This window comes from Lasioglossum baleicum, chromosome 5 (genome assembly GCF_051020765.1).
Source record: "Lasioglossum baleicum chromosome 5, iyLasBale1, whole genome shotgun sequence".
NCBI classification, from domain to species: Eukaryota; Metazoa; Arthropoda; class Insecta; order Hymenoptera; family Halictidae; genus Lasioglossum; species Lasioglossum baleicum.
This window is the reverse complement of record NC_134933.1, coordinates 19,193,700-19,220,960: the sequence shown is the minus strand read 5'-3', so window position 1 is coordinate 19,220,960 and position 27,261 is coordinate 19,193,700. Positions and strand designations below refer to the sequence as shown.

At 45.2% G+C, this 27,261-nt stretch overlaps 1 protein-coding gene across 1 annotated transcript in view; it reads left to right on the top strand.

The window, feature by feature from the left end:
- Pi3k21b (phosphatidylinositol 3-kinase regulatory subunit alpha) overlaps positions 1-27,261 on the top strand; it is a 42,230-nt gene that overhangs the window by 70 nt on the left and 14,899 nt on the right. Inside the window, exons 1-7 of the mRNA XM_076423702.1 lie at positions 1-3,604; positions 7,169-7,303; positions 16,998-17,277; positions 19,239-19,337; positions 26,068-26,253; positions 26,532-26,660; positions 27,024-27,231. The exon at positions 1-3,604 is cut by the window's left edge and continues 70 nt beyond it. Of these exons, the coding sequence (XP_076279817.1) occupies positions 2,174-3,604; positions 7,169-7,303; positions 16,998-17,277; positions 19,239-19,337; positions 26,068-26,253; positions 26,532-26,660; positions 27,024-27,231 (2,468 nt within the window). The 5' untranslated portion in view covers positions 1-2,173. The remainder of the gene's footprint in view (positions 3,605-7,168; positions 7,304-16,997; positions 17,278-19,238; positions 19,338-26,067; positions 26,254-26,531; positions 26,661-27,023; positions 27,232-27,261) is intronic.

Sequence of the window (27,261 nt, the reverse complement as noted above, 5' to 3'; positions counted from 1 at the left end):
TTGTCGGTCTAGTTGGTGGGGTGTCAAACCGCGGAATTTTTATCGACGGAGCTCGGGTGAAGAACGGATAACGGAGAACGGGTGCGAGGGGAGAGGAGATTGGTTCGAGGGCTACACCGAGAGCAGAAAGAAGCGAGGAGTGTACACGTGTTGCGAGACACGGAACGAGCGGCGAGAAACCGTCCGGCGCCGCGCTACAGTATCGACCTAGCGGAGAAGCGAACTCACGGTGACTCGCTGTCGGCAAAGTGAGCCTCCACCGTGCGATCTGGCGACGAGAATCGCTCGCGGACAGACGAGACGCGCCAGTCGCGAACCTGCCGTGCTCGAGATAAGGGCGAGGAGCGCTGATCTGTGCGCGTTCCGTGATCGACGTGTTCGCTCGTCAACACCGAAGAAAACACACCGTGGCACTGCAACTATAACCGAGGATATATTTCTACGAAGTGTACACGCGTTCGACCGTGTGCTCTCATACACGATCTCTTTAAGGATTAGAAAGAAAAATCTACTGACCGAGATATATCGGTCACGTTTTCCAACCGTAGGATTCCGCTGCGTCGTGTGTCGGCCACACGGTAACACGAGACCGTCGTCGTGCGATTATATACCTAAACTCGTTTCGAATTAACGAGAGGGAGAAGCAGCGGGGAGGGAACGCGACCGGTCGTGTTTAAACGAAGGCTAACGAAGAGCCGAGGTCCTACGCGGGCTCTCCATGCGCGGTGTCTGTCCGCCGACAGGAAGGTTGGGTTCACAGCCGGAACGGAACACGCGGAAGTCGCCGACGACAGCGACGAAGAGGACCGATATTGGAGAATCGGGTCGAGTCAAGCGGAATCGAATCGAATCGAATCGAATCGAATCTAGGAGGGTGCGCTCGCGCGCATGTCCCTCGATCCGGGAGCCGATTCTACGATCGCTGGCCCGCGTTCTGATCGGAGGCGTTTTGGTAAAATCATTGGATTGAATCGATATCGGAGGGAGAACCGCTTCGGAACGAGCTCTGCGCGAGAGCCACGACGGTCACTCGAGGGTGTACACGCGCGCGCGCGCGGGAGTACGTTGAAAATCGTTCGGTGTCGTTGCCTAACGAAACCGGTTTCGTTCGGCTCGGCGAATCTCGGCGTTTATACAAAGGTCGTGTGTGCGCGCGGTCTGAACGGGGAACGCGAGAGCCACAAGTAAAGAGAGAGAGACAGCGAAAGAGAGGGTCACAGTGGGAGGGAAGGAGAGAAGCGTGTGGTGGGAGCGAGATTTATGGAAAACGAATTTACACGAGGTCACACCCACGGGAGCGACTCTTTCTCTCCGTTCCTCTCCTCTTTCTGTTTCGTGGAGCAGCAGCGCATTTATCCGTCGTCTATTTCCACTTCGACCGAGTTAGCGGCGCTGGAACGCCGTCGTCTCTCTGTTCCTCGTATCAGCGACAGCTCGGTTTCTCGTTTCCCCAGGCGTTAGGTTAGCCTCGAATGGAATCTTTTCATCAGAGAGATATGAACGGCCGGGCTGCCCGATAAGTTAATCGTCGGACGAAGCGCGTTTCCCTTCGGCTTTGAGATCGGCGATCGACGATGCTCCGATTAATGGAGCCGATTTCTAGAGATTAGATCCACGGCGTTATATCCACGCCGCTCCGCACATCTTGGGCGCGTCAGCCTTAGGACCAAAGAGGACACCCGAAATCGGGTCAAACGGGCACGAGCCTTCGGTGGAGGAGGAAGAAGAGGACAGACAGCCTATCGGAAACGAGCAGCGCGTGTGGGTCTCTCGATGTCGGCGAGATGAGTGTAGTGACCTTGGACTGTTCGAGAACCAGCGGCTTCGGGATCTCGTCGCGCGAGGACGGTCGTCCGGTCGCTAGAACCGTGAAGGTGTGATCGACCGAAATCCGTATTTCCGTGGTCGATCCGGGACGATGACGGGTGACTCGCGCGGTACCATCGAGGCTCAGGACTCGCCGGAAATCAGGATCCTTTGGAGCTCGAACGAGAGCGCGTTTGTGGAAGCTGGTCACAATAAAACCTAGTCGTACCTGGGAAAGAAAGAGAGAGAGAGAGCGAGCGGGGAAGAAAGAAGGATAGAGAGAGAGAGAGAGAGAGAGAGAGAGAGAGAGAGAGAGTGTGTATGAGCGAGAGAAAGGATTTGATGATCGCGAGCATCGGGCCGAGCGATGAAGCGGGCGACGAACGCATCCGTCGCAGCTGCGACCGCCGGTTCGCAGGTGCAGCAGCCTGCGGTCAGCTTACAAGGCAGGATACACGATCTGTTTAATCCGATAACGGCGGCGGGTGGCAGCGCGGACAGGGACGAACACGAGAAGATCGCCGAGACGAAATCCAGGACGGACGGGAGCAAGAGTCTATCGTCGCCGAAGGGGAGCCAAACGAACGATGACACAAAGGCCAAGTCGACGGCCATGTCGAGGCTGTTAGCCGTCGACGCGGACAACTATATGCTCCGGAAAGGCGCCGGGGCGACGACCACCACCTCCTCCTCCTCCACCACCGTGGCGACCGTGGCATCCACGATACCCACCGTGGTCGCGTCCTCGATGACGACGTGCCAGAACGCCGGCGGCGCGGCCATCACCTCGGCCTCCTTGCCTCTGCGTCCGGGCCGTGAACCCAGGCCACCGTCGTTGCAGCCGTTGCAACCTCAGACACGGGCGTACCTGGCGAACGTCGTCACCAGCAACACCGCGTACAATGATTTCCAGACGACCCTGGCAACGAATCTCGCGAACGCGACACCCATCGTCTACGCGAACGAGTCGACTCAGGACTCGGCCAGGTCTCGGGGCAATCTATCCTTGCCAACGATCAGACGTTACACCCCGGCCAATCAGCAGACCCACCCTCTAGGTAACACCTCCGCCATCGCCACGTACTCCTCCTCGTTCCCCTCTACCTTGGGCGCGAACGCCTTCATGAACGGCAACGCGAAACATCGATTGCACACCAGGCAACTGCTTGTGCTGCCGCAGAGCCTCGCCTTCAAGGAGGGCCTGCTCTCGCCGGATAAAGCTCGACCAGGCGACGAGCCGGCGGAGAAGAAGCTCGACGAGCTTTTCGTCGACAGGAACATCGACGAGTTGATCAGGGACCAAGAACGTCTCTGGAGGGGCCTGTTTCCTTGCGCCCGGCCCGTGTCCTTCCACCGATACATGTGCTTCTGCAAGGACGTCGCGCATCTGCAGCTGCAACGCCGGACACAGAACCTCTATCCGACGAACAACCGCACCGTGTCGTCGTCGTCGTCCTCCTCCTCCTCCTCCTCCTCCTCCTCCTCCTCCTCCTCTTTCTACGGATGTAGTCGCGATAGAGTGTCAGAGGCCATCGTCGATTCGTTCTCTATCGGTCACGAGGGCTCGGGCTGCGGACATCGCGCCCTTCTCAACGGCGTCGAGCCGCCCCCGCGAGATAGGATCTATGCGGAATTCGCGCGTGTCAATTCGGGATGTTGCTGCATGTGCGGTTCTCTATGTCCCACAGAGTGCCATGCGTGCTTCCACGTGGTTTGCTCGGAGTACAACGGGCAGCACCTCTGCCAATGGACTAGCAAGGGCCACGCGCTACCGGGCGAGGTTCTCGACAAGGACAAGGTCAGTATACACTTTCATAGCCGGCGCCTTTGATTTAACCCCTCGCGCTATAACATCGAGTCAGACTCATCGCGAACAATTCTAACACAGACTCAACTAAAACTACTGGTTATATTAATTTCCTTCGAACCAAAATAATTTCTTTATTTTGAATATATTATGGACTCGAGTGCACTTCCTTTTATCGGAATTGATCGCCAGATATTATGGTGGAGATTTCGTTTGCGATAAACAAAATGCTAATGGATCGTACACGATTTCTATAAGAGGATAAATATTTGAATTTCTGTCATACTTTCCATCGAGACCCGACACATTTCCTTCTATTCTCTCGTTTCACGGAGAATATGTATATGTACATTTAAACCTTTCACGATTAAGCACACAAAATTCAAACTTTCGAAAAGCATGCAAGAAACTGTTTTCGTCCGCGAAGGGTGAATAAAACGCGAGTATCCGGCGTCGATCGAGTTATCCCTCCGCCAAAGTACAAAACAAGCACAGAACGGAATTACTTCTGCTCGAAAAACTGCAGGAAAACCGTGTTTAAATATTTTCGCGCGCTTTTTGCCACACTGGCAAACGACTCGACTCGACTCGGCTCGGCTCGGCTCGCGTTCCCGTTGAACAATGATTATCGTATTGGTCGGATATTCTGGTTTGTAAGATTCGCGAGCGTCCGGAACGGTTCGCGTAAAAATAGTCCCTCTCGCAAGTGAGGTCGCTACAGATCCGCGCGGCAATTAATCATTTGTTATCGAGCAATCCGCGTCGAGCGCGCGGGACCACGGATGCGTGAAGATAAAACTTGGTTGAAATTTCTGGTCGAAACTGTGGTCGAAGACTGTGGTCGATCGCGGCAACCGTGCGCCTCGATAGTTCGCGACACACACACACACACACATACACACACACGGGCAAGGTCGCAGCCGGATGACTTAATCGTTTTAGATTTCTCTCGAGCCCGGGATCGAAACATCGTAAATCAATTACGATCAAGGCAATATTCATTCCTGCTGAAACCGCGTTTATGCTCACCTTCCGCCAGATGATCTGGCGCGGCGCCTCGCTCGCGAGATGGATAAAGAAATAAGAAAGAAAAGTCAAAGTTCTCTCTCGCCGACAATGGGAGACACGGAGAAACACGCCGCGCGACTAACTGTTTACAAGGAAAATCGTTCGCCGTGTCCCTGTTACTCGACAGAGCAGAGGAGCTGAACCGACTGGTTCGACGACAGAACTTATCACCGTCAAGGGTGATTTGTATAAACCGCGGACACCGCGCTCCCTTATAATCCTGTTCGGTGGAAGTACCACTGCGTTCGTCGACGTCCCTTTACCAGACCGCGTCTATCCGGTGCACTGTACAATAAAACACCGGTTATCAGACAAACCTGAATACCGATCCAGTGGCGTAGCGATCGGGATCGGTTGCGATTCTGCGAAAATCGTAGCTCTTTGCACTCTCTGATCACCTTGGCTTGAACGAATTTATTTATTCGTTATTTACGGAAGTAATTGCTTTATTTCCCATTGGACGTACTGCGCGCAAAGTAGTTGAAAGTAATCGATCAGTTAAACTTAACGCGATATTTGAGAAAAATCAAAGTGCTCGGTAAATCCTCCAACAAAAATAGCAACGTGCGGATTCCGTCACTGTTATCTTTGTAAGGCAAATTCGACGTTGGATAACTTATCTGCCGATTTACACGCGAACTCCTCGACATCTTGGATTACAGGCGATCCAATCTCCTGTTAATTGTATGATACAATAACAAATGTTTTCCGGTCGTTTCTATTAGCGATTCTAATGATCGCGAATCACTCTCCTTGCTGCGCCTGCTTCTGTCGTGTCCAGTGATTTGTGGTATGGTCGATCGTCTCGTAAACCGTTTAACGAAACAGTGCTTGTTTTTTCGAAAGAAGATGCCCGAGATATATGTACACGGTCATATAATAGCAATTCGTCTCGTTACAATCAATTCAAACCCGTTCTCTCGCTCAGAAGATACACACACACGCGTACGAGGAAAAAAGCGGTCTAGGAGAATTGGGCGGTGCTTGGTCAGACGTTGCTCAACTTCCTCTTATTGCTAGCTTTTGTAGTTGCACTCGAAAATATCTGTTGGGTTCACGATCAAAGTGTTTGTAACTCTTTATTTCTTAATTATGGAACTATTCATCTTTTTTTCTTGCTACTACAATAAAGAAAAGTAACGGCGAACAAAACATCAACATCGGTGTATGTATGTGTGATATTTTTCTGATTCGAATGACTCGAAATACATACGACGCAAACTCCTTAGCACTGCAACGAGCACTGAAACGATCTCTAGTCGTCAACAGTCGCATCGTAAGCTAATTTTCAAGGGCTGAACAGTTACGAAAGGGTGAAAAGGTTCCGCGAGTTTTCCGATCCTGTATTCGCTCAATCTGTTTGGCGTTTCTCGAACCACATGCGAATATTCGCGGGAGATCTTGCCTCGAGTTTCTTGCTACGCGACGATAGCCACCAGGCCAGGCCAAGCCAGCTCGGCCTTATCTCGGCTCTCGTGTCGTCACGTTCGTAGACTTAAGGTTACGAGAGAAGGTTACGTTTTCTTTTTCCCCCGGTTGGTTTTTACCCTTTCGCTTTATCGTCGCGCGATATACTCGCTCGCTCTCGGAGTCGCTCGTTTTCTTTTCACGGTGCCAGTGCTATCTAATCGGAGCCTCTGGTCGCGTGGTGGACAACCCGTGGTTAGGCCCGCGTTTCTACCGACCCTGCCAACCTCCTCTGTCCTCCGATTTTACGATATTTTCGAAAATTCACAGAAACAATATGTAGTTTTAAATAAAGCGTTAAGAAAAGACGATTGAATTTTTTTCGAAAAAAATGTCTAAACGTCACGGTTTTCCAGCTATGTAGTAGCGAGAAACCCGTGAAAAAAATGCTTGCTTCGATATCAATTCGTGCATACATGCAAGCGATTTTTGTAATCCGATCGTGTGTACGCAGCTTTTCGTCAACTTGACGTTACTCACCGTTTTAAAGTCGAAGAGTATTGCAACCAGCTCAGCAGTAAATCGCACCGATCTCTAATTGCAACATTGTGAGCCGCGCTACACGTGCGAGATCGAGAGCTCGTTAGATATACAGCGCGTTCCACGGAGTCCGCATATCAGCCGAGGGAAGTGCACCAAATTATTCGCGCACGTGCGAGCGTTTTAAACGGCGCGCGCGTCATCGCGATTTATCGGCGAGGAATTCGCGGCGTCCGATTGCCGGATCATTACGTAATTCCGTTCGGAGCGTGAGGAAAAAAAGGAGTCGATTAATCATATCCGCGAGCACTCTTGCGGTGGATCTCGCTTCTGCAACAGAGAGTGCAGCTGAGAAGTGCAATTTGGTCGGACGGCCGTCTGTCCGCCTGTCCGCCTGTCCGCCTGTCAGCCCGTTCGCCCGTCCGCCCGACCGCGCGCGCGCGCGCGCCTATGTTTTCGTTTCGCCTCGCACCTGAACTTGACCGGAAAATGCGCAGGTTCCGGCTGTGCTTCATCTCGGTGTGTTTTCTCTGTCGACAGCCCGTGAGTGAGTGGACGTCGCAGAACGTCGTCGAATGGATGGCTGCCCTGAATCTGTACCGCTATGCGGACGTTTTCAAGTCGAAGGACATCAAGGGCAGCGATCTGCCGCACCTCGACCGGGAGAAGCTCTTGGTAAGTTCACTACGATACATAGATCTCACGCACCCCATTACTTTCTCCAATTTTTCACGAATTTTTCAAGCTCTCAGCAGGTAGACTAACTTCATATATTATTCGTTAAACGTGTCGAGTTGAGAGAAAAACTTGCTTGATTGATTGAAAAATCCATAGGAACAAAACTAGACCAGACCTCGACCTCTTCAAATAATTAGAAGTGGAGAAGTGGAGAAATGGAGATGCACTGTTATTTCACTTCTGTTTGACTTGTTAATGAGTTGAATACGAAGGAAGACATTAAACGAGTCTAAGCATGTTATTAATAGACTGCGGATCTTTATGCAATTAAAGCTTTAAACGTCGAGTCGAGAGAAAACCTTCGTTGACGGATTGAAAAATCCATAGAGACGAGAAACTAGACTAGAGATCTCGACCTCTTCAAATGATTAGAATAATTTTTATTTGGCATAAAGATTCGCGCAGTCTAATTATAATCGTATAGACTACTGCTGAAGTGCTGGTAGCGAACACGTGTTAATCGTGACGACTTGAAGAACTCTGTGCGAAAACCGTATATATCTGGATCGTGAAAATTGTTCGATTCTTGCATCATATAATCGGCAATCTATAAAATCATGCAAAACATCAGCAAGTAGAATTTCACTGTAACTTGCCAGGTTTCTGCGCCAAGGTCTTGTACGATATTTTGGCTAAGGTGGACGAATAAAAATCATTTCTGCGGGCGAAATGCTTTCCAGACCAGTGTAGACCCACTTAAAAAATTCCGGTTCTCATGATTCGCATCGTTCTATACATTAGGGGCTATTAAATGTTGATAAAGTTGGGCGAGACGAAGGCGAAAGCGAAAGGACTAGTCGGCCGCGAATTTTTGCCTCGTTTTTCTCGTCCCATCCTGCAGAAACCCTGTTGGTAGTCGTGGATCGTGAATGCAGCGGGGGCGGGAGGGATCGAAAATTCTTTGGCTAGTACTCAAAGGCGATGACCTCGACACAAGAGTATCTGGACGACGTTTTCCTTGGCCCGTTGACCCTGTAATTGCCCCGTACCGCTTGTACGTCTGCCTTGTACGCCACAGTCGGCCTCTTTATCGAACCCACCTCCTCTCTCTGCCTCGACCACCTTACTTTTTCTATTTCTCTCTCTCTCTCTCTCTCTCTCTCTCTCTCTCTCCCCCTCCCCCTCCCCGTCTCTCTCCCCGTAATGAAATTTTTCATCGCTTATCGGGAATACTTGTACTTTCGGCCGTATCTTCGTGAAAGGATTTTCTCCTCTATCCGGCGCTTCCACGTCGGAATCTTCGAAGAGGTAGGAGACCATGGTCTGGGTTAGGTTCTGGTCCGTGGATCCCGTCTTTGACTGGTAATCCACGGCACCCGCAGGCTTCTCCTGTAAATGGATCAAAGGAGCCGTTTTGTTCGGTCCTGAAAGCGATCGATCGCTACCGGATGGAATTTAATAAGAAAGGATATTTTTCCGGTTCGGAACGCTCCCGCGTCCACGACGCATAGTCGACCAATTTCTCGAAAAGCTGGCCAAAATTGAATTTTTTAACTTGCACACTCTGAATATTCCCGTTACTTCAGATGACACGAAAAAATATATAGAACAGTTGCATGGTATAAGGGGGAATCAGATTTTTATTTTTATTGCAAACGGGTTTAAAGATCTATAGATGAAATAACAATTGCACGATAAATTACAGACTGCTACAAGTACCTTGAAAATTTATTCAGATGTTTCTAAAGCCCGAAACAATAATAAATCAGGCGACGCGAAATGAAAGACCGTAGAATGAAAGAATACGCAGACTCGGTTCGTGAGAAACTATTGTTGCCAGCGAAAGTTTAAAAATAGGAGAACTGGTTGTATAACTACAACTAAATGTGCAACACTCGGAAAGTAAACTTCATCTGTCTTCAAGTCCCCTTCGTGTCTATATTCTTTACTCTTTTATCTTCGTTCACATTGAACCAGGACAGTCAGCATTATTAACACCAGACTATAAAGTGATGAATTCCAGATAGCTTTGTTTTACAACTCGTCAAGTGATAGAAATACTTTCTCGAGTAATTTTTTAGTAATTTCTGTATTCAAGTACCATAAAAATCCTATGAAATCTGAATAAATTCAATTGCGTGCGCCGTTCGAAGGTTAACAAGCAGTTAGACATCCTTGATGATACTCCTCTTAAACTTTGAAAAAAGTTGATTCTGTCAACCTGGACCGTGCGTTATCTTCACAACAGGATCAGGAACCTGACCAGAGGACTGTCGGAAGATCCTCGCAGGACCAATCCTACGATCCTCTGGAAATTCAGCGAACCCGCTAGGCCGAGAAGAATAAAAATACCAGACCTGGCCCGGCCAAGGGTCGTCTGAGCGTAAATCGCGCGTATTACCATGCTAATAGAATCGTAAATCGCGAGGAAGCGTCCTTTCGGCGCGAGAAATCGTCCGATTCCCGTTTGGCTCGTCCTTCGCGCGAATTCCCGAGCCGAACAACGAATGGGACCCTCCGACAGCCGATCCTTGGCCGTCTTAGGGCAATTTAAAATCGATTCGCGCTCGCTATCGAGCCTGCTCGTCCCGTCGCGTCGCGTCGGTCCTCCTCTCTTTTCTCCTTCGCTAAAGGGGCCCGTGAATGTTGCGAGTGAATTTTTATAACGACGTAGGTTGTGGAACCACGGCGCGGCGTAGTTTCTTTCGATGAAAAAGCGAGGATCGGGGATCAAGGTTCGGTCGATCGGTGGTTTTCGGTGATGCTCGGTTGGGATACTTCGGATACTATGGAACCGAGAGAAATTTAGTGCTGCTGTTAACCGCCTGTAGTCAGAATATTTTATTCGCCATATTCAAAAATGCACGGTGACTCCCATTAATATTCGGACACTCTTGAAAAGACGATAACTGTTTGTATGTTGGACCATACGACCTGAATTTTTCTTTTTTAAGAAGTCGGAACAATCAATAATTTACTACATAATGTGGAAAAGATTTTTTTGAAAATACTAAAAGTTGTATTTTATAACTTTTTTATGTGGATCTACATTGAAAATACGACTTGAATTTTTCTTTGAGAAGTTACTAAAATACTTTTGAGTCTCGGTAGGTTTAGTGTTAATAAAAGAGCAATTTGAAGAAAAAAATAAGCATTCCTTGATACAAAAAAGAAAAAAAAACAATACAAAATATAAAACATGCTGCTCGTAACTTTTTGGAAAAGTTAATCTTCCTTGGTTGTCCTAAAGGCATTCAGTTTTTATTATAAACCTCTTGTTCCGCTGAATTTTCGCCGTGATGCCAAATTGTTTTGGCCGGTAGCGTACATTCTAAAAGTTTCATCAAAATCGATGAACGTTGCAGCGAGCCACAAACGAAAATTGAGGAACAATATTTCCTCATTCGAAGCTTAATTTCCGGGAAGATCGTGTTTGAAAATTCATCAGACACGCGTGGCATCAAGTAGGTGTCGTCCGATTGTCTGTGCATGACTCACCTTTTCCCCTTCTCCTAGGCCTACTGCGCGCCGACGTTTAAACCTCGATTTTCTCGAATCGCGAACCTCGTATAGAAAAATTGCATTTTACGCTTATCGCTCATTTGATTATATGTATTGCCTCATTTCCCTTTATGCCACATTTCCTGTCTCAAATTATGCTCTGGGATAACGAAAAAGTATCGTTTATAATAATCCAGAGTTGTAGTTTATACAAAATAAAAGAGTGTAACCCTAGATTGTTACGTTCTTTTTTACTGGCAGACACTGTTACGTTTGGTTGAGTTATGTCACATTAAATTTATCAATTCAAAATGGACTTTTTGCGCCGTTGCTTGCGGTTGAAGGTCTTTGATATCCCATAACCGGTTTTTCGTGTAATGCAGAACTGAAGAACTAAAGAACTACTTTCAAATTACCAAATATTTACTATATACTAATTCATGTTGGTACACGATGCTGCAAGAAAATACTACGGCTCTCTGTTTCTTAAACAAAAAAATAAGAGGGCAGACATTTTCGAATTAAATGAAAAACTGTACAGTAATCTTGTCTCTAAACATTAAGATACAAGCCAGAGAACTTATTATTGATGGATAACACTTATTATCGATAAAAGTCAGCTGAAAGAAGGGAAACATTCTTTTTTATTCGCGCGAGATCCCGTTTCTAGATAATCGAGTTTAAGACTACGTCGAACACGCATACTATTGAATAGGTTTCGGTTGATTGGTCTAATCATGACTCGCCGCTTCTACTTCTCGTCATTACTAATGCATGCGTATCTGACGAATGTTCGCACTCCACTTCCACATCCATACCGTTTGAAAAATTCGTTCAACGTTCTCGTTTACAAACAGCAATATTGCTATGGATTTCCACGTTCGTGGATATGTATAAGCCGGCAAATCTAGATACATATTCTTAAAACGTTGTGTCATCCGTGTTCACTGGGTAATACCGATTTCAATGAAATTTTCTGTTCTTTGCGATTCTCACCGAATAAGATTTTTCGAAAAGAATGTTTCCATACACCAGCTAGCAAATTACTTAAGGCGGTAGACTCGTTTCCAGGATTGCAAGGGTGCGAGATTCGCCTTCTCATTTCTCGATACATAATATAAACACGGGGGTTGGTTTTCAGTAGTCAAAAACGCTAGATAGAAGAGTATCGAGAAATGAGAAGGCGAATCCCGCACCCTTGCAATCCTGGAAACGAGTCTCCCGCTTCAACACTTCAGAAAAGACCGAAAATGAATATTACACGATATAAAGCACAGTTAAACCGACAATAAAAAAACCCATCAAGTTCCACTGAACGCAGTAGCGCAAAGCATTAAGAAAAATTCCACACCTAATAGATTCCACCACAGGTAATTAAAAAGTCCCGGAGCTTTTCGGGCCCTGGTTGGAGCTACGAAATATACATATGTATACAACATGATCGAGCGTCGTAGAAACGTTTGGATATTGACACGAAGGTTAAGGCGAATCGTGCGGCGAGAGAGGGGCGAGGGGAGTAGGGGAAGGACCTCCTTAATTTTACGACGTCGCTCGATAACTCCTAATTACCGAGATCGTTGTCGGCCGATAATTTCCTCGGCGGCCGTCGCGCGAGACACGCCTCCGGTTATTGAAAATAAATTAAGGGCGTGTACTATCTTTATCGCCGTGGCACGGACTCGAAGACGAGAGCACGACAACGGCGACGTGTTCCTTTCCAGACGACGGAGCGTAACAATTTAACGATCGGCGGCCGCGCATCTTTCACCCTGAGGGGCTCCCGAAAAAACTTGGAGTGGCCGCGTGTGATTAACACTTGATACGAGGTGGTCGAGACGGTGGAGCACACCGGCGGCGGCGGGGGGGGGGGGGGTGTCAGCTTGATAAATCGCGCGCATAGCTCGTTATCTCGGTCGCTGATTCCGGCAAAAATTCCGAGACGATCGTCTTCTTCTTTCGACGGGGAGAGGGGAGGGCGGTTGCCGAAAATTTATTTCTCGTTCCGCTTCCAAACGACGCGGAACCGAGCACGCTTCTTTGGCACCGGTCGCAACAAGCGACGAAACAATAATGCCTAGTCCGACTTTATCGTCGCGCAGATTCGCGATCCCCGAGTGTTCCAGTTATTTACTGTCGTTGGAATCTGACGAAATTTTCTGTCCGAGTTCTTAATTATTTAACAATGATGGCTGCGCACTGTACTTGATTTTAGTGAATAATTAATGACCGGAGCTTTCACTGTTATTATGGTTTAGCGCCACGTGGCGTGAGGGCGCCCCGCTTACCCCACTACACCATGCTTAACGCTTAACGATTGTCGAATGTGAATTCTTAAGAATTTTACAGAAGCAATATAGGGTAAATGTACCTATTACAGCGGGTGTACGTTTTACTGCGGTACTTTTTCCCAATCAGTTTAAAATACGTAAAAATAAATATTTTGTCCTGAATAAATTTGTACAATTCAATGAGAATGTATTCTCGTTGGCAAGACAACTGAAATTAGCATGTGAAAAAAACATTGTTCATAGGTAAAAGTAAAACTATTTTTCTTCTATCTGGATCACCAAACGGTTGGAAAGGACCATAGGAAGAAGAATTGTGTGTGAGGAAGACAAAGGAATTTACATTGTAAATGCAGTTGTGAAATGTTGGAAACTTCGTAATGCTCTTAATTTGAAAACAGCTTCAAATTAAAGATAATAAATATTACTCAAATATTTACTAAAAGAATGCATTTAGTTATCTATGTGCTATTATACTACGATGTTGAAATTAATAAACGGTTTATTCATTTAAAATGTATGTAATAAGTAGATCGCGGATTTCACGCTTTTATGACGTAACTGGGTACAATTTAAAACAATGAACATATTAAAAAGGTTTAAGGTTACCAGTGTATGTATTAGTTTCATCTTAACAAAATAATTAAAAGAAGAAATAAATTTTTATTTGGCTTCTGTGTCTTGCAATCGATGCAAACACTTTTTATTTTGCAGAAAAATCCGCAGTCTACATATAATAACATGCATGTTTAGTAGATTCTGTTCAGAGCCGTCAATTTTAAACAACTTGTGAGATAAAAAGTGATGCGACTATTATAGGTGATGCGGATCTTCATGTAATATTAAACACTTTCTATCTGAATTGCTACCAACTCAGCTGAAATAAAAATTTAATTTTTTTTCTTGACATGTCTAATAGATTGAAAGTAATATAACAGTAGCTTTAAATTCGTCTAATGTTTTTGCTATTTTAAATTACACCTACCCATTTTTTTTCATAAATGCATAAACTCCGCAATCTAGTGGTGTTTTCAAATTTTCTCTCTCTGTACATCCATTTCGAAAAGAATTTCGCCGCTGGGGATAAAACGGCTCTGTTTCTCATTACGAAATGTATATCGGTGGTTTAATATGCATGGAGTCGCACAAATCTCGAGTTTCCTGAAGATTTAAGTTCGTCGGATTCCGCAGCTTCGTTTCTCCGAACGTTCTTCAGAACTTCGTTACGCCGAATTAATCCTGGGCGTCTCGTCACCTACGAGAGACCGGGTTCTAATTAGGGAATCTGTTTTATGGCGACGTTCGTGGTGCCATGTGCGTCGCGAAGCTTTCTTTCGTTTCCTTTTCGACGATGCAGCTTGTAAATACACGTACGCGCGCACATGCACACGAATGCACACGAATGCCGACACGTGTACCGGACGATTCTTCGCGCTTTTGCCGCGCGTAATTCTAATAATAGTGATTGGCCCAGTTGCGCGACGTGGCGCCGGAAGGTGGTCGCCGCATTTTAAAATAGTCTTCGCGACCGTCAACCCGATTACCATAATTCGGAAAATGTGGGTGTCAGTGAAGCGGTCTGCCGGAAGCGCCAGATGACCTGAAGAAGCATCGTTTGTCTCTGAAAAAGGCAGACACATAATTCAATAATACTGAAGAACATCATTCATGTCAATGCGCGCGCGCTCACACACACACGCACACACACACACACACACACACACACACACAGTCGGACATATAACTGTTTCTGTATTCATTCTTCAGAGGAAAGCAACTACTTAAAAAGTGGATCGCATGATCTGCATTTGTTTTAGAAGTTAGAACACAGTTGCTTTACTAGATGACGTCAAAAAGAAATTGGGTCTAGGAGGATAAGCATGGTCCAGCGGCCCCACCCACACTTTTTATTGATATCGTGTGGAAAACAATGGTTTTAGGTTGGAAGATAAGCCGCTAACCCTCCATATAAGGATGCTATGAGGGTAAATACTCTGAACTGTATCATTTTTTTTCTCGGTTGTTAATTAAGATATTCAGATGAAAAAAAACGAAAATACTCGAACTTACCTCTTTCATATCACATTTTTGTTTACAATTGTGATCAAATTATTAAGGGTAGAAAAAAACATTTAATTTTTTACGGGTGGGAATTGCAAGCAACCCTTCGATTGACCACTTCCAAAAATTCAAGAACAATGTTCTGTTACCTATCTAATATATACAAAAGTTTCAAGATGATCGGATTGGTGGAACATAATAATAATAGTTTTGTTTCTAATGGAATACTATATTGTTTTCTTTAGAAAAATAATAGCAGGTACTGAGACATATCCGAAAAGGTGCTACATGATATTATTCATGAGTTGATTGAAGGTAAATCGTTAGTTTACGACGATCTGCATCAACCGACGCGACGGCCGATAGCCAGCAGCCGCTGATTGTGAGCGGCGTTGCTTGCAATTCCCACCCCTAAAAAATTAAATGATTTTATTCTACTTACAATTTTAGGGTTCATCTTTCAACTAAAATCATTGTTCTCCACACAATATCAATAAAAATTGTGGTTGGGCCGCTGGACCGTGCTTATCCTCCTAGACCTAAAGGGTCTAAACATTTCATTTGAAAATGCTGTGGTTCATCAGTTCCATTCTCTATCAAAATGCTTTAAAAACAAAATCAATGTCTACGCAGCTCCCGAATCTTGGAACGAACTCGGACAATTTTTATTTTGAATAAAAGTCATACTTATAGGACAGTCGCCGATGGTGTGAGTTGACGAATGAGGGTGCAACGACGAAAGTTGACGCAACCAAAGTCGGAGGATGAGCGGAATGGCGAAAGTTGGTTAGAAAATAGTCTGGGGAAGTTCGCTCGATGTCGTTGGCTCGCTAAAAGGCGATCCATATAGAGGCGAGCACCTTATAATTCACCTTGCAAACTCGACCACATAAACGAAGCGATCCAAGGTGGTGTTTCCAGAGAACCGTCCGGGTGTTCCATCGATCTTCACCCTCTTTAGATCGCTGGCGCGTCTTCAGCCACCGGTCGTCGATTAATCAATCGGCCCTTTTACCCTCGATTAGTTCGGGTTCGCTCGTATTTTCCTCGAAAATGAGCCCTGGATCGGACGTGGATTAAAACCGTCGAGACTGTCTACAGATACAGATGCGCCGTAAGCCACCCTCGCAACACTCATTGTCCGCGGGCTTGTGCGCACAGGTGTTTAGCCGGCGCGGCGCGGCGCGAGCCACATGTACCTGACACCTGTTGACTCCGGAACGAAACGCGCCGGAAAAATAAGACGTCAGTCACGGATGTAACGGCACGTACAGAATTACGATCGCCTCGTCGCTCGCTCTTTTACGATCCCCTCGGGGCTCACACCTTTCATGCACGCTCGACGACATAATTCCGGCTTCGTTTCAACCCTGTATTCAATTTTCCAGCCCCTAACGCGTCGATCTCAAGTCGTCAAGTCTTGCACTTTTTTGATCGTAACACTTTATCTACCGGAAATTAACATTCCGAGTGCCACATCGGCCATACATGACCGACACAATTTTAAAAAGAACAATTCAATAGGTGTCTGGAAAAAGGGCTCTGGTCAGGTTTTTTAAATTTTATAAAGGCACAATTTTAGGAACTTATTGTTCTTTAACATTTAATAAAACAAACCGTAAAAAAAGTCTCAGTTTTCAGTCTTTTTCTTTTATTATTGTTAATGTTATTTTATTATCTATAAAATTTACAAAACCCTTATATAAGATAGGCCCTTCTTCGTGGCACCCATTTAATTTTAATTTTAAGAATAGAAATGAGCGTGCAAGCGTGTTGGAGAAGCTTATTGGTTTAGATCGCGAATGGGCTTTTCAATCAGAGACGTCGTTTTGTCTGATTTGCAGAATATGGGGATCAAGGATGAGTTTCATCAGAGGAACATTTTGGCCTGCATCGAGGAACTTGTTCAGCCAGTGCCATCTTTACCTGAGGGAGCGAGTACGACAGTTATGCCAACCACGACCATCGTGTCCACGAGCAGCGATTCCATAGGTGGCGAGACCGTGACCACCAGCAACCCGCACCCGCACACCCTCATGCCACAGAGCTTCAGCGTGCTGGAGAAGTGCGACAAGTGCCATAAATATCTCAGAGGCCTACTGCATCAAGGTTTCCTCTGTCTGGGTACGTACCGCCTGGATCACCAGTCTGCGGAGCTTTGTCCAAAAGAAACGTTTTCTCTCCGTCAAAAACATGACCGATAGAAGAAGAAAACTGGAGACCAGTAAACACGCATTTCTTCTTCGAATTGTTCCAACTATGCGGTGCTACAATCTTCTTAAAACCATGAGCGTTTTGCTACATTACATGATGTTATCATAACAAGGAAATCATTGTGGCTAGCTAGTTAATGCGTATGCTTATGTATTAATAACTCTATGGCTTACTAATGTACACTCCTCAAAAGAATTAAGGGATCACTTGTCCGAACCCGAAAGATTGATCCCCCTTTACGTGATCATAACTCCGTCAAAAATTGCCGTATCGATATCGTTAAGAGTGTATTTCACTGACTCATTTATATCAAAGATGCATAAAATCCGCAGTCTAATCACTGCAGATCTTGATGCATTTATAGCACAATTGAATAGACGAAATTCAAAATTGTTGGAAAATTTGAAGAATTGAAGATTTCAATATATGATTTCTCCTCCATTAAAATCCTTAAGGGAAAATGTAATATTCAATTTAGTTTTTATTCCGTGCCTTCGATGCAGACAATTTTTATTTTGCATAAAGATTCGCAGTCTACTCATCACACATATTTTGTCGTCCGCATGTTCTGTTAGTTTTAATCGCGCGATAAACATTCAGGAGGGTCGTCGGAATGTTGCATTTGAAGGCTGAAGGCAGTGCATGTTTTGCATGAATAAAATGTTTCTAAAGCCGGTACAAGTAAATCAAATCAATTTCTTGTACTTGGTTCTGTACAAAGGTTTAAAAGAATGCAACAGCGAGGCTGAATATATGCGCGCGTAGCAACCAGAAGTTCAAGTCTCTACAACAAGCGCACGAGACGAACTTCTCGAAAGAAGAAACCGTCCTGAGGAGTTACTTCTTCTCCAAGATTAATTCCAAGTACTCCACCAGAGACATTTTTTCAGTCCGACTATAGTACCTACCTACGTGTCTACCACGCGATGTCAGGGTGGCTTAAGCCGTCGTATCGCTTCGTCTGCGATGGATTACCGCGAAAATCCTTCGTGGCTCCGAAGCGACGATAAAGTTCCGAGTTTCGGCGATTAAGGTTTCCACAGTGTGCTCTCGTGGAGCTCGCGATGCCTACCGATATTTGGCTAGCGCTATACCGATCGTTATTTTCTTCGAGTTCACTTTTCGTATCGCGACCGAAACCGGAACAGTACGGATTATTGTATTCCAAATCGAAAATAGTTTAACTTCGGATATTCTTCTTTGACAATTCCGATTTTTTCCCGAAAAAAACCAGGTAACCAATTCTCCCGAAATTTTTCGGGTATGTTACTGCATCATCGAAGCATCAACTGAATTTTTTCTCTCGACAGGGAAACAACAGCATCATTATCACAATAAAGATCCTAACTGTTTGGGGCCTTGGCCTCTCTCTCTCTCTCTCTCTCTCTCTCTCTCTCTCTCTCTCTCTCTCTCTCTCATATATATAAAATAGTTTATATTTATTCGGATCTAGAAAACTAACAACTCGTTTGACTAAATATCAATTCTGGCTACAAAGACAAGTGTGTCGAACAAGTTTAGCCAGTTTCGAATGAATTCGTTCAGTAGATCTCCAGATACTAGTTGCGTTGAAAACGCGTTGCTCGAATTTCAAGCGTTCGCAACATTGTCAATATTTAGACTTCGAGGATAACATTCGCGACACAGATTCCATAAATCCTGTTCTTCGAGAAGGTGCGAAAGAGAAAAAACACAGTTGGTTGTTTAAAATGTCTGACCTGACACTCGCAGACAGCGCGGCGCGGCGCGGCGGTGCGATAGGCCGAGTCCTGGATTTATTGAATCGATAAATAATGTTGTGTGTCACGTGTGCACCAACCTGACAAGCTTGTTCTGGATTCATACTAATCGTTACTAATTTTCTGTATCAGATTGCGGCCTGGTGGCGCACAGGACGTGTTCAGCGACGGGCTTGCCGGCGAACTGCGTGCCAGTCGACGCGAAAAATCCAATCAGTAGATTTACTCCAGGTAAGTCTCGTTACGCTGTTTATGGTCCCATGGACCGTCTCACGCACCACTCGCGAGGCACGCATGTGCTCGCACGCGCGTGTACAGTTTCATAATGATGACATTGATACGTGGCCGCAACGCACACCCATCTACTTCCTCGGGGCGCGTTAATCTAACAGAACACGGAAACAGTTTAAAAATTCAGATGTCTTTTAACCGCGGCCGTCCCCGGATTGCATCAGAAACGTGTTCGCTGACGCCGGAGAACCGTTTTGCAATCGTAGACACGCTTATGAAGTCTCCGGCAAGGACGCATAAGCGCTCGACGTGTCGCGTTCACGTTGCTGCTGCTGCTCGCTCTGATATCTGAATAATTAAATATTCATGCGCGAATTTCCATTACCGCGTTCAATCGCTGCACAGAGATGATCGAACCCCTCGACAAAGAAAACACCACGAAAAAGACCGGGAGCGCAGCTTTTTAAGCTTCCCTCCTTAACGTCTTCTTGGTCACGCTCCGCCTTTGCCCCCAACATTCCCGTTCCGGCCAGTGGCGCTGCCCCTTCATTTCCTCCACCCCCACCGGACCCACCGGTTAGCCCACAGTCCACAGTCAATAGGAAACAGCCTCCGTTACTCATATCGGATCGGTTTTCGGGCGCTCGCCGCCATCCGCCCACGCGGCTGCTGCTCGATTAGGCAGAGCGGCGCTCGGTGCGGCGCGCGGCGTGCTCGGTTGTCCGTGAAGGTAGACAGTTTTCCGAGAAATTACGCGGCTAGTCTCGGAACAGTGGTTTGTCGGGGCAGACGACTATAATCGATAAAGCCAACTCAGCTCTTGCCTCCGCCTCTCCGCTCCTATCCTCTCGTTCGCTCGTTCGCTCGGGGATCTATTCCACGCTCGCTCTCGCTTCGATGAGCTTCATTAGCTCGGTGGCCACCGCGTCGATGTCGGAGCGGGATGCGCAGCACAAAGCTCGATTTTTCAAAAAATGGGACAAAAATCAGTATCACTTGGAATAAATCATTTGAATAATAAACGTTAAAAAGATACAAGAATATGTATTTGTCTGCATCTCTTCGAAATAACCATATCTTATTGTTAGTCTAATGGAACACTGCTAAATAATCTTCTAAAAATATCACTTTTCATTTCATCTTTGATTCTCGATTGAATCAAATAATTCGTATTCTCCAATATCCGATTTATGTCGTGTGCTAAAGCACAATTTCGAAAGCGAACGCAACAACTTTAGTCAGTCAACTACAAAAATGGGCATATCGACATTTAATAACTGTATTAGTTACTCCGATAACTTGAGGTGAAAAAGCGAGCTAATAAAAACGTGGTAAAATACTCGGAGAACACTACTGAAATAGTTTTCTTATAATACAATATTTGTCCCATTGTTCGTGTTTATCGATGACTACACGCGGCCACGTGCGCGCAGAATCGCCGTAGCTCACAGCGTGAATGGTCAGGGCCGATTCGCGTGCACGCACGCACGCACGCACGCGCTTCATTTGCAAAATTCGCCGACGGACAGACGGTGATCAGAGCACCACGTTCTCCCGAGGTCTCAGACTTCCACTGTAGTTCAGGGAAGTAAATTCATCGATCGTCACTTCGAACTTGATTGGTAGACAGCGGATGTGCAGAAATAACGTTCTATGCATTAATTGTGGGAAATTCGGTCTGACTGGAAACATTTCTCTTACTTTCCTTTCTTGTCTGCTGTTAGCTGCAAGTATCGTGTTGATATCGGTTCGATTTTTTTTGTCTCGCTGCTCTTGTGACGCTTGAACAGGTACGATTTTATAAAATAATTGATTTGCTTGGTGTTGGCATTGTTGGCATCAGGGTCTAAGATCGTATCCATTCATTTTTGTCATAAATGTATAGAATTTATCCAATTTGTCCATTTGTCGGGGATATCGATCTTGATTGATAGACAGAGGATCTTTATGTAACATGCTCGATTTTTCTGTAGAAGGGTCTGCGATTCGAACCACTCATTTTAGTCATAGATGCATCAAATCCGCAGTCTATTCGTTAGGGACACTCGATCTTCTCAGTAGACCGCCCATGTCAGCACTTTCACTTCATCAAGAAATTTGACCATCCTTGTCGGCCCAATTTCACTTCATCGAAGTTACGAACCTTGTGAAACCTTCCATCCGAGAATATCAAAATTTCGAAATGTAGCTGCACCTACAAAATTTGGATCGAACTATCAGGCATCTATTTGTGTATATAAATTCTACAAAGCATACCTAATTACTAGACAGCGGATCTTTACGAAAAATAAACATTTTCTACCCGAATTACAGTAAACTAGACCGACATAGAAATTTATTCTCTTTCGTAATATTTTTAATAGGTTAAAAATAATATAAAAGTATTTTTCAATTCCTCTAATGTTTTTACTGTTTGGAATTGCATCTCCCCATTTTGTCATAAATGCATACACTCCACTGGCTGCTCGTTACTGCGGTTTTCTTTTATTCGGTAAAGAAAAGACAAAAGGTTGGTCTATGTTGCTGCTTCAGTGTGGTGTCACAGCTTAAGACAATACATACTTCACTGTAAATGCTAGGTAGATTTAGCCCTTTGCAATCGGAGAGCTATTCTAACTCGAAAATTAAACATTTCTTGCGACCTAAAATAATTCCATTCTACATATGATTTTCTTCATTTTATAGATATGAGATTATAGAATATAGAATACCTCATGGAATACTTAAATATTTAGTAATTGATTAGATACCAACATATTTTTTAATAATGTAAACGATATTTTGAATAATGGTTGAGCAATTTTGAGTGGTGATATTCTAAGTCGCCGCTCGAGTGCTAAGGGTTAGTATTTAAAAAAGAATGAGGCTCTACAGTCCATACGGGATACGGGATACTCTGGCAGCGTCCAGAGTCCAGACACCGGATAGTCCTTTTCTACGTTATTTCGTTTGGTGGTCAGCTGGACGACTGTGACAAATACATATCGAGTTTCCGTAGCGTGACCTCCATCGAGGCACCGCACCGTCGTCGCCATTAAATTCATATGTGTACAGTGTACGGGATCGCTTTTGATTCGGGCCTTTTTTTCCCGTGGCTCCGGCGTCGCCTCGAGCTAGTCGAAGACACGGTCACGAAGAAACAAGACGTTCGCGTTGCTGTCACGGCCGTAAAAATAAATTTCTCTCTCCTTTCCCCGTCGTGTGTCCCCCCACGATTCTACGCCCTCTTCGCTCCCTCTCCCCGTTACGTCGCGTTTCTCTCTCTCTCTCTCTCTCTCTCTCTCTCTCTCTCTCTCTCTCTCTCTCTCTCTCTCTCTATCCCCGGTCTCCTTTTTATGATGCATGCCTTTGATTGTACAAGTGGCGGCGTGTACGGCGGCACACTCGCGACGAGTCGATTCAAGTTGCAAAATTATCTTCGCGATGTTCGCACTGTTTCGCGACGAGACGAAGACCCCTCCTGGACCAACACTAATTTTCATCGGCTATCTGCGGCGTGAGTGATGTTCGTTCCCGACGTTGTGCTTAGTTTTCGACGAGGAGACTTGTTTTGCGCGAGGCGGATTTTAATTGGTGCGAAAGAAACACGTGGCGAATCCATTAGGAATATCGAAGAGGTTTGCCATAATGTCTTCTTTTACGCTAAACCTGGTCAAGTGACCGATCTCAGGTTTTTATTTGAAAGTTGTTCGACTTGTAGGAAATGATTGAATGAATTTGGTAAACCAACCGGAGAGTGTGTTTGATCATGACCCGCTGTTTCCACTTGATGCAATCGCGAATATACACGCGGTACATTTTTAATGTCGGTTTGTTTAGAAGTGGAGGTTCGTGTAGAAAAATGACAGCCCGCATTTATAGTTATCTTTTCGTGTAGATTTGCCCGTTTTCAGGGTGTACCATCAGATTGAGGACACAGCGGCACAGTGACGCGTTGTCACGCTATCTCGTATAGCCATTTAGAATTTTTATGTTGTAGCACGTTAGGTACATTATTTTATGTTTGATACAGGAGAGAGATCATTTGTTATTTTCTTTGTGATTTCCTGAACCATTTAACTGGCACATGTTCGGCAGTCATCCATTTTCCGTATTTGTCTATTTTCAATTCCGATTTAAGACACTTCACTTTATTTCCGATATAGCGAATTTACTATTGGGGTTGAACTGTGTCAACGCGAGTCGCGCGCGGAGACGGAGAAGGGCCGGAAATCTCGCCGGAAGTAGTAACAGTCGTCGCGGAGGAGCATATTGACCCGGTTCGCCCTTACCCGTTCTCGAAGGGGCCATCGATTCACCCTCGAGAACTTCCCGGAATGTCCTGTCGCGTTGCGTAATTGCAGAAAATGTAACGCTCTACCTCGCGCCTCTCCTTATTTTCATCCTGGTTCAGAGGGAAAGAGGAATCATTTCCCTGTCGCGGTAGAGCATGCTTACTCTTCCAGCGAGACAGAAAGAAATAAAGAGGAAAGGAAAATATGTAAAGACAGTCACTCACGATTTTACGTGAGTCCGAGCGTCTGGAATGTGTCTGTGAGATGTCAGACATTTTTCTCCTCGGTATGTCCATAAAAACCGACGAATCTCTTGCAGATGGCCTCTCGTTCTCTTTCGTCTTCGGTTTTCTACTGCTCAAGGTTCAGAAAGAAAGAAAGAAAGAAAGAAAGAAAGAAAGAGAGAGAAAGAGAGAGAAAGAGAGAGAGATTCTTTGTCGAACGTGTTCCGTTTACACGTTCGACTAATTTCGTCGCGCTATTATTTTCCTCGGTGGGGTCAACGACTCCCGCGCAGCACACCTGTTCGCACACATGATTTTTCTCTATCTCCCATGTCTTCTTCAATATTATCGCCGCTATCTTCCGCGATTGTTCCTGTTCGAATTCGCATTTTTTCTTGCAACAGCCTTTTTATATTGCCTGACTTTTGTGGAAAGACATGTATCTTCAACTGCCTCATAAATCGAGCGGATCAAGGTTTAAACAACCCCCTGTATGCAGCTGTATGTAATAGGAGGGTTCCTATTAATTTTCAATAATCGTGTTAATAGAATGCGAAGGATCAAAATTGATGGTCGAGTTTGACGAGAAAAGTTGTAACACCTACACATGAACGTCATTGCAAATGGCAAGTAAAAGGGAAAGGGTTAAGGGGGTGTTTATTCTCGCGTTACCCTAAAATATAGCTTGTCTCATGAAAGTGGACATCGCGGAAAATGTAACACGCTCGCATGTAGACCGATCGAGGTTCGCGCATAGTCATCAGCGGGACAAATGAAAGTTTTCATCGGTCGTTGGAAAATTCTCACGCGACGTGTGCGCAAAAGACGCGTCGCGTCGGCGGATTCCTCGGCCACAGAGGTCGTGGCGATAAATAAAACAGTGAAAGGTAGAACTGAACGCGGCTCTTCTTTTTTTTTTCTTTCCTTTCGCCACCTTGTTTCGCGAATCCGTCGGGTCACTCGGGACGACACGGTCTTTAACTGCGATCTCTTCAACCCTCGCACGTCTCTCCCGGCGATTTAACACGAGTTTTCACGGATGCTGTGTGAACTTCTGCACATCATCTTATCGTAATTGTCCAGAACGACGTGAGTAATCTCATTTTCACCCCCTCGCTTACGGTGACGAGACTGACACCGAATGTTCAACGAGTATTTATGATATTCATTTCTTTCAAATCGTAATGCTAATCAGTTTTTTTTATTATTAAAGTGTGTGAAGTGTGTGAAGTGTGTGTAAGTCGTGCCTTCTTTCTTCGAGATGTCTAGATTTTCGCGTCTGATTTGGCAAAAAACTATGTTATCATGATAACTGGACTGCGAATTTTATGGATTTATGATAAAAGTGACTACGCACGATTTAAAGCAGTGGTCATATTAAAAAGATTTAAGCACGTCGGTGTATTAATTTCGGTCTAATAAGGATAGTTAAATGATGAAAACATATTTTATTTTGCATAAAGATCCGCAGTCTAATGATAACATGTAATATATCATTTTTCAGTTCATTATATAAATTATTAGCAAAACCTATATCGACGTAATAAGCGAAACGATCAATTTGTTTGAAATTTTTACTTACGCCACTTTCACGTAGCTTTGCAATAAATATAAATTTTAAGAAAGAAATTATGCAGCAAGGAGTTGAGCTGATCTCATCCGTACAAAGTTAATTAAATATTCCCGTTATCATCGGATCGATTTCCCTACGATTGTGTGCCAATCTGAAATCGGGGAACAGATTAACTTCTTCACGGACGAATTTTTCAAATGAAAAAAGAACGATTTAACTTATTGTTTGCTTGACTTGGTTTTTAAAGAAGCAAAAGTACACAGCCGTCCACTGCTTGAGTTTAATTGCTTCATCAACCGCAAGTCTCGACAATAAAGAATGTGTCTCGAAGCGCGTAAGTCATTTCCAGAGAAAAATGGACATACACTGATTGGTCACTGAGCCATTCACACATGTGTCAGCGTCCCTGAAGAGGTTAAGCTATAAAATAAGGAACGGCTGAGGGTTAAATGCCCGACATACACCGACGAGTTGTTCCTGACGAACAACTTGGAACGCATAAAAGTAAACCGCCTTCCCCTTCTTTCATTGATCTCCCTCTTTCTCTCTTTCTTTCTTTCTTGTACTCTCTATTCCGTTCGGTTTTATTCCCTCGTTGCCACGATCCTCTCGCGTTCACGCTCGAGGCAGTGACGATCATTTTTGATTGCCGTTTGCAGTATTCGGGCTCGGGCTGTGCGCGCAATTCGACATCGCTGCACGTGCTGCACCGGTCCTGGTCGAACGATGCACCCGCGCCATCGAGGAGAAGGCGTTCGCTGACAGCACCCTGGATCTGTACAAAGTCTACCACAGCAGTCCTCCTAACGAACAAACACTGGAGCTGCGACAGAAATTGAACGAAGGTAATTGACCAAATCTCTGATTGGTTGGCCGCGAAAATAGCCACGGATAAATTTGAGAATTTGGACCAGACTGTCTTTAGACCAGATCTTTAAACGAGACCGGGATTTCATTGGGGACTAAGAAATGCCTCGAATCTTTAGCAGCTGAGACTGTTCACAGTAAGATTAGATTAATGATTTATTCAGTTTGGGGATTACATTTTTTCTGAGAGCATGTGAAATGGCTGGAGTTGGTCCAAGTAGTCTTAAATCTTTAAACAATTCTGATTGTGTTTCAGATGTGTGCAACGCCGATTTGAGCTCGTACACACCCCAGTGCATCGCGAGCGTCCTCAAGAAGTTTTTGCGTGAGCTGCCGGATCCTGTGATTCCTGTACTGTTTTACGATAGGTTTATAGAAGCATCGAGTAAGTAACAGTAAAATGTAAAAACCAATACATATATAGAAAAATGCAGGTAAACATTGCATAGCCAAATCTGATCAGGAAACAAATTTGAAGATCCAGTAATGCTCAGTGCAAATTGTATCCTACCAACTGTGAAGGATCAAATGCATTAAATTATAGAAGCTAGTATATTGTACGAAAAGTAGGAAGGAACCCGTCATTTCGAAGCTTCCAGCAGTTCTAGTATTAATATCCGCCGCGCGGCCGGTGGAATTCTTTAGCATAGAAATGCAAAAGAAGTACGGTCGAGAGCGCAGGGGTCGCAAGCGACCCGGAACCGTCGGCACGAGGGTCGGTAGCCTAAATTGGCTCTGTATGTTTCAGATGTAAGGAACGACGAACAGTGCGCGTCGCGTTTGACGCAGCTGGTCGACGAGCTTCCACACCAACATCGCAGCACCCTGTTCCACTTGATGGCTCACTTCTGTCGGATTTGCCAGTTGCAGCACGGAAGAGGATACACGGAACCGCCCACGATCCTGACTCAGGTCCTATGCCATATTTTCCTCAGGCCGCCTTGGGAACGGATCGTGTAAGAAGTCTCCGTTAAAATTTACCTCGG